Here is an 8,530-nt window from a genome sequence, read left to right as displayed (position 1 = left end):
AAAAGTTTTTTGTTTTTTTTTGCAATCGCTTTTAAACGCATCGCTGATCCTCTGGTCCGGGCATCCGAACGGGGAAGAGCCAAGAAGCCCTCGGGATTTCACGTGCCTTCAAGCCGCTGAGGGGTGGGGGGAGGCATCAACCGCGCTAAAAGAAAACGGCGGCGGCAGCAAAAGCATCGGGGAAAGAAAGGGGAAGCCCGGCAGGAGACGGCGGCCGGTCCTTGGGGCACAAGCGACGGCTGCGCTGCGTTGAAAGCCCGGCTTGGAGGGGAAAACGGGAGGCGAGATGAGGTGAGGCGTCCGATAAAACATTGCGCGCGGCTTTTGGAGCCCCGCCGCCGCCCCTCGCCCTAGGCTGCTCCGAGGCAACGGAGCTCGCTCGCTTCCGCTTTCCCCGCGTTTCTCCGGGGAGCGACGGGATCCGATGACCTAGAGCGCTCGTGTAAGCCATGCGGCCCGACGACATCAACCCTCGGACCGGTCTGGTGGTGGCTTTGGTCAGCGTCTTCTTGGTGTTCGGCTTCATGTTCACGGTGTCCGGCATCAAAGGCGAGACTTTGGGAGACATCCCGCTCTTGGCTATCGGACCGGCCATCTGCTTACCGGGCATCGCCGCCATCGCCCTGGCCAGGAAAACCGACGGCTGCACCAAATGGCCCAACTATTGCTCCCAGTTCTGCTGCTGCCGCAAGAAACCCCACGACAAGGAGGTCCTGGAGTTGCTGAGGACCCCTTCGGACCTGGAGTCCGGCAAAAGCAGCTGCGACGAGCTGGCCCTCAAAGCCCGTGACGCCCAGCCGGCTGAGTCGACCCTCGGGCGGAAAGACTCCCTCGCCACTCCCTCTCGGGATTGCGTGGCCTTGGACCCCAAAGTGGCTCAGGAGGAAATGTTGAGGTACTTGGAGAAGTGCTATCCGGAGATGCCCGGCGGGAACATTTTTGTGGCCGAGGCCTCTGCTTACGGTGCCTTAGACCAGCCGCGCGGGGAGTCCCCTGGCCTCGAGGGGCCCGCGGCGGAGGGCGATTTGACCGTCGTCCCCAACGACAGCATCATCATTTGCTCCTACACGGAGAGCAGCCCTTACGACCGGTACTGCTGTTATATAAACCCCGCCGAAGACCTCACTTCGGATCCCCGGGCCATCGTTTGAACGGACCCCCGTCCCGTCTTTTTTTTTTTTTTTGCCAGCGCTCCGATTTTCCTCTTTCGGGTTTGGCCCCGCGTTCTTTCAAATGGGGACACTGACTCTTTCATCCCCCCCCCTAAAATAACCATAACGGTAATAATAACATAATGATAATATTATAATAATCATATATTAGCTGGTATTGCACTGCATGGGACTAGCCTCCTCTAGCTCAGCTGTTAAAACTTTTAAAACCTGGTAGGGGGACTGATAATGCGAACCTTTGGTGCCTGAAATAATTTTCGTTTTCTTTCCAATGCAAGTAATAATGGCTTGTTCAAGGAAAATCGACATTTTGGTATGGTGACTTCTGAGCAGCCAGGTTTCAACTATTTTCTTATACAGGGCTAAAGAAATGGGGTTAATTCCCCGGGAGCTTGCCAAGTTCAAAGTTCATCCGGAAATGGACTGGGTGCTGTTATTTATGTCTATGGAGATTCTCAGTCATCTGGGCCAAGTTGGCGCTTCTATGACATGTGCACTTCAACTCCCAGAATTCCTGAGCTAGCATGATTGGCTCAGAAATTCTGGGAGTTGAAGTCCAGAAGTCATAGAAGAGCCAACTTTGCCTACCCTTGATCTTCTAGGCCAGTGGTTCTCAACCTGGGGGTCAGGACTTATTTGGGTGTCGAACATCCGTTTCACAGGGGGCCCCTAAGACCATGGGAAAAGACAAATTTCCCGTGGTGTTAGGAACTAAAGCTTTTATTTTGGCACTTTGGAACATATTTTTACAATCTGACCAGTCATTTTACAGTGGGAATGTCCCTCTGACCTTCCTGCCAATCAGCTTAAAGCTGTTGGGAGAATTGACATTAGACTTGTGGTTGGGGGTCACCATGACGTGTTGTTTTGGTGTTAGATTGATTGTATGCGTGTTTTTTAATATTCTGGGGTTGTTTTTTATGAATTTTTTAGTTTAAAATTGTAATTGGATTGGTGGGTATTGGATTTGTTATTATGTATTGTTTTTACCTTGTGAGCCGCCCCGAGTTTGTGGAGAGGGGCGGCATATAAATCCAATAAATCTAATCTAACTGTATTAAGGGGACGTGGCATTAGAAAGGTTGAGAACCACTATTCTAGGCCATGGTTGTCCCAAAGGTGCTTTTTCAAAAGGCAACTTGGCTTTGTTTTTCCATGAAGACGTTTCTCTTCTCATCCAAGAAACTTCTTCGGTTTTCACTTGAAGAACTGAAGAAGCTTCTTGGAGGGCAAGGGAAAGGTCTTCAAGCAAAACCAAATTCCAGTTGCTCTTTGGAAAATGCACCTTTGGGTGTGATTGTTAACTTTTCCAAGTTAATATGGAGGGAGCTCCTTTAAGATCATTGAAGTTGTGAACTCCCCAACCCCCTTCCCTGCTCCAACTTTTACCATGTTAAGCAAATTCAGCATACTTCAAAGAGTGTTGGGTACAGAAATCAAAAGACCATATCCATGAAGGGAAATGAGTGAAATTACATTAATACCTGAGTTTTCAAACTTGATTAATATGCCAATAGTTTCCAACTTCTTCTTTTCTCTCTCTCTCTCTCTCTCTCTCTCTCTCTCTCTCTCTCTCTCTCTCTCTCTCTCTCTCTCTCTCTCTCTCTCTCTCTAATATGCTCAGTATTGTTATGTCATGCAATCTCCCTTCTTCTGCATAAAGGTCTCCAATGAAATGGAAATAATGATGGAAGCTAAGAGTTCCAGTTTTGAACTTGCACTAGATTTTGACTTGAGGCATACTTGTGTATCCTACTGTGACTATTCTGAATGTACAGTTAAAAGTTAAAAACGTTACGTAACGAGCAATGCAATCTGACAAAATCAAGCCATTTGCGTTCCATTAGTTTTGTGGGGAATTTTGAATATGTTGCCAAATCTCTCCAGTTGAAATTTGTGGCATTCAAAAGGGCTTAAATTTGGGTGGGTTATCCTCCTAGCTTTTTCTGCCTTCCCCTCCCCTATTTTTTGATACAAATTTTATTGGCCATGCTACAAACACCATGTAACTCCATAATTGTGAATTCTTAGGATTCAGCATAGGAAAAAATGAGTCTCTCAGAAACTGCAGAATCAGCAAACCTCATATACATATTTCTGTACTCTAAATGTACATGCAGCATCATTTTGTGTGTATGTTACATATTTAATCCATGCAGGATACCTTACAGGGATGAAATGTGAAGAACAACGTACAGTGGCACCTCTACTTAAGAACGCCTCTACTTACAAACTTTTCTATGTAAGAACCGAGTGTTGAAGATTTTTTTGCCTTTTTTAAAGAACCATTTTCCACTTACAAACCTGAGCCTCTGAAACTGTAACCGGAAAAGGCAGGGGAAAGCCTCTGTGGGGCCTCTCTAGGAATCTCCTGGGAGGGAACAGGGCCGGAAAAGGTAGGGAGAAGCCTCTGTGGGGCCTCTCTAGGAATCTCCTGGGAGGAAACAGGGCCTCCACCCTCCCTGTGGTTTCCCCAATTGCATGTATTATTTTATTTGATACCTACATTGATTCCTATGGGAAAAATTGCTTCTTCTTACAAACTTTTCTTTAAGAACCTGGTCATGGAACGAATTAAGTTCCTAAGTAGAGGTACCACTGTACTTAATAAATTTAGAACAATTTGCACTTGGTTTTAGCTTTTTAAGTTTGGCTAAACCAGAAATGTCTTCTAAAAGGCTTCCCAGTTTTAGAAGCTTCGCATCTTAGTCACACGTATTTTATTTCTGATAGGCTTGTTGTTAAGCTTCCTGTGATCCATCTCAGTGGAAAGCAAGAGGTAATCATGCACAATCATCCTCTGGTTTTGTTGAGAGCAGTTGAGCATTTAACCCTTGTGCACACAGATAAATGTAAAATACTTCCAAGCACTTTGTGGAAAACATGGTTAAGCAACATTTATTTCAAAGCAGAATATCAGAAAGGGATTTTGTGTTTTCTGTTAAGAATTTTTTAGATTTCTATCCTGCCTTTACTCAGGGAAGAAAGGCAAGTACACCATGCTTCTTCCTCCCACTTTTCTCCTACTTTTGAGGTAGGTAGGGCTGATAGACTGGGTGGCCCAAAATCATCTAATGGACTTTTATGGCTGAGGATGGACTTCCCAAAGCCAGGCCAGCATCTTAACCACAATACTATACTGCCTGTTGTTAATATGCATGTGATAATTCTTACTTGTTATGTAAAATTGTTACTGGAGTGTGAAGATACAGTGGGAACAAATCATTCTATTGGTCCCTTGCATATTTTCAGGAAACTGCTAGAAACACCAGGTAAAAAGTGAGTAAGCCTACATCATCATCAAAGCACAAGGCTGTAAAAAACAGATTATAAAGAGAAGGGAGCAAGATTTATCCCAGGACCACAAGTAGTGGTGTTCCAGCATTTCTTCTTTTTTTGGGGGGGGGGCAAAGTTCCCCAAACAGGAAGGCCAAAGTTGGTCTCTTATAGGTTCAAGTTGATAGCAAATGTTCAATGCACCAACTTTACCCTTTCAAAGTCCTGTTCCTCTCTGAGGAACAGCAATTAATTATACCCACTTCTGGAGTATATCTTTGAAGATGCCAAAAGCCTTGCATGGCTTTTGGGCTAAAAAAAGTGGCATTTCTGGCTGAGGGCAACATGCATTCTCATGTTGCTTAGATTCCTTTAGATTCTCCAAATATTTCAAAATTCAAAGGTAATCATTAACACTAAGGCATGCCACAAGGAAAGTGGAGTAAATTTCAGGTTCAATCAAAATGGAGATGAGTAGAAGAAAATGAAATTCAGATTGGTTAATTGCATAGGGGAAAAATTCATTCGCAGAAACGAATCTCTCCCCCCCCCCCGCCTTTTTCTGTGTCATGTTCTGAACATTAAAACTCAAGCCCTCTTAATGTTCAAAGCCTTGAATGGTGTAGCATCACATTAGCTGAAGGAGCACATTTTCCTGTAAATACCCTATCAGATTTTAAGATCTAATAAGGCCTTCTAAGTTCCCATCACAGCAAAGAATTTGACATGGGTCTCAACAAAGGGGGTGGGTGGGTTTTGCAATGGCACCCCATTTGTGGAATTTTCTCCACAGAGAGACTCTGCTAACATCTACTTGAGGATCATTTTGATCCTCAAGCGGATGTCTATTTTCCCTGGCCTTTTTACTGCACTTTAATTGTACTTTAATTTGTATTGTTCTAGCTTCATATGATTGCCTTGCTACTGCCTAGCTTGCATTTTATTTCAACTATTTTTGGTATATGCTTTTATTAAAATTGTATCTTTTAGTATGTTTTATTGTAAGTCACCCAAGAGTTTGGCTATTGAGCAATTTAATTTTTTAATAAACAATAAATAACCCAATAATACTTATTCTCCCAAACAATTTATTCTTCAACAGAACCTTGTTTGATGCCCATAATGTATTTCCTTGAGTAATGAGGCAAAAGGGGGAAATTATTAAGAAATTAATATGTTTTAAAGAAATCACAGAAAGCAGTGTGTTCTTTGTGGGGGGGGGGGGTGAGACTTTTTATTTGCACTATAAAAATAATTGTATTAATCTACTTTGGTGGCTTGTTTTAAAAATTACAGTACAAGTTTATTTAAATGAAATATTTTGAATGTTCAGAGTAGATTTATGCATTCTAACTTAACTCTGTGAGTTAGTATGTATAATTTTAGTAAAACAGTTAATTTGGGGGGGGGGGATTATTTAGAGTGCCCTTAATAGCCTAATTGAAAAATTTGTATAAGTGCAGGACTTGTTGCTGAAAGCCAGTGAAATCACTTTTTTTTCATTTAAATATGAGCCTTGAAGTTTAATTACAGCATTTTAAAGGGACTACAAAAGATAAAGTGAAGGGTTATAAAACTGACTGGATACTGGAAATAAATATTTCATATTAAAATTCTGATAACATTTTAGGAATGAAATGGTAAAATTTAAAAATGCATTGATTAAAATATCAAAAAAATCACAATATCAATTAAACAAGAAGACAATTTAGTATACAACTTATTTAGTATACAACTTATAATTTTAACATTCATGTATTCTATTCTAAATTTTTAAAAATACATTAATGATACTGGAGAAATGTATAGTAAGACAAAATTATGTAATACAAAGTAGCTTATAAACTCTGAAAACAGGAAAGGAAAAAGACAACAACAATAACAAAAAAACCTCAATACAAGTAACAAGAAGTGGAAGAAGCACAGTTTTAAATCCTACCATGAGATTGTAGTTGTATGCTTATGGAAATCAGTGAAACTTTCAAGATAAAAAGCAACAAAAGGAAAATTATTGAAAATGTAAAATGTTAATGTATTCTTAAATAAAAAAGAGTTATAATTGCTATTATAATAAAGAACAAATTTTTATCTTAATATCAGAAAGCAACCTTTTTTCTCCAACATCTGACATTCAATTAATTCAGATCACAAAGGAAAGCAAAACAGAATAACAACTTCATATATTGGCTATACATTGAAAAGAATTTTGGAGAAGAATAGAAGTTATAAGAAGCAAAAACATCTTGCAAAGAGAAATTTCAGACAAAATTAATCTTTAGAAAGTACTGCAGATAAGGAAACAATTACTGAAATATTGCTGACTTACAATTTGGAATCTTATGAGTGAAGCTCAACATTTTTTCTAATTATAACAAATAGGTAAATAACTTTGGCCTAACTAACACAAAAATATTTAGTTACTATATAAGACTGAGTATCAAGTTCTTCACCTCAACACAAATCATAAAGAGAAAAAGAAGGGAAATAAAATGTAATACTGTAATTACATTTAGTAATTATTTAGTTACTATATAAGACTGCAGTATTTTTCTCCATTAAATTCAAGAGTATCAACTTCTTCACCAACACAAATCAGCATAAAGAGAAAAAGAAGGGAAATAAAATAATAATTACTGGGTGCTCTAATAAATGGCATTTTTTTTCAGAGGGCATTTTTCACAACACAAACAATTTCTTGAAGCACAATTCATGTTTTCTCAACCAGTCAAAAGTAACATCATTCCCTGCTCTGATCCAGCAGCACTTCTGTTAATCACTAGGGGACTCGAGCGTCTGAATGCATGTGCATTTAACTGATGCTACACAGTTTTGCAACGTGACTGTTACTTATGGCAGTATTTATTTAGGAACAAAGGAATGCTTGCAGGAAGCAATCAAGCTTTTGCTTCAGGAATCAGACTGCTTGGCAAATTCCATCCCAAACTCCAAGAAAAGCCAGAGTGATTTTGAGATCCTTGTTGAAAAATGCATTGCATCCTCTAGTAGCAATTACATTGGAATCCAGCATCAAAAAGGTGAACTAAACAACACCAGTACAGAATGCTTATCCTCATACAAAAAAGAACACAGTGTGGACCAGTGGTCACCAACTGGTGGTCCGTGAGAAAATTTTGGTGTTCCACAGAAAAATTATTTGCATTTTTTATATTGCACTAAATACTAAAAAAATCATATTAGTGGTCCATGAGGTCTGAAAGGTTGGTGACTCCTGGTATAAACAGCATCACGACTCTTTCTCCCTATTTGTTTTCTAAAGTGTTGGCTTTGCATTCAGACCTTGCATTTGTGCCTTTACTGGGTGCTTCTTGCCAACTTGGAACCCTTTCAGCCTCCAAAAAAGTTCTAAATATGATAGAGGTAAAGAATTATACCATCATGTATGAGTTTTGATACCGTGCCTAGATTTTTTTAAAAAATAAAACAGCTTTGGACAGCACATCTTACACAAACTGCCATTTATTTCATTGTCTCCTATTTTTCACATTTTAGATCATGAGTACCCTATTTAATGTTCCCAACTGAATAGAAATGGGAAACTAAGCAAGCTTGTTAGTTTAAATTCTTGTATCCCCTCTAACCTTGTCCAGTAATTGGGTTCTAAGGAGAGAGAGAGAATCTAAAAGAGACTGATTAACTTTATCCAGTACAAACCACAGTGAGCTTCTACACATAAATTATGGAGTATGTTGTCCCAAAAAATCATGTCCTCTGGGTAGCTGTTAACAGAGATGGTATGTAAGGGACATTACAAGGGGAAAGAATGAAGCCTGTCAAAAGTGAAACATTGGCTGCTATGTGCCTTTTTGTTTCAACTTGTCATTAGGGCAGTGCTCGTCAATTATTTTCTGTTATTGCCCCCCAGGAAGAAGTAAACATTTCACGCCACCCCAACTCTCCGCCAGGATGGTTGTTTGCAATATTCGGCACATTTTTGCTGATAAAACACAAATGGCTTATCAGCATGATTGGAGTGTAATGTGTTTAAGTGACACCTTGATTTATTTGGCCTTCATGCTGTCCCCTGCCAACATTTTTAGACACAGTAAATATACCAGTCTTTC

General features: G+C 40.2%; 1 protein-coding gene across 1 annotated transcript; it reads left to right on the top strand.

Moving 5' to 3' along the window:
* Positions 1-449: 449 nt before the first annotated feature.
* TMEM215 (transmembrane protein 215) lies at positions 450-1,151 on the top strand. The gene has a single exon (XM_070736246.1). The coding sequence runs from the start codon at positions 450-452 to the stop codon at positions 1,149-1,151; it is 702 nt and encodes a 233-aa protein (XP_070592347.1).
* The last annotated feature ends 7,379 nt before the right edge of the window (positions 1,152-8,530 follow it).

Source organism: Erythrolamprus reginae, chromosome 2, assembly GCF_031021105.1.
Source record: "Erythrolamprus reginae isolate rEryReg1 chromosome 2, rEryReg1.hap1, whole genome shotgun sequence".
Lineage (NCBI taxonomy): Eukaryota > Metazoa > Chordata > Lepidosauria > Squamata > Dipsadidae > Erythrolamprus > Erythrolamprus reginae.
This window is presented reverse-complemented; position numbering and strand designations above follow the sequence as displayed.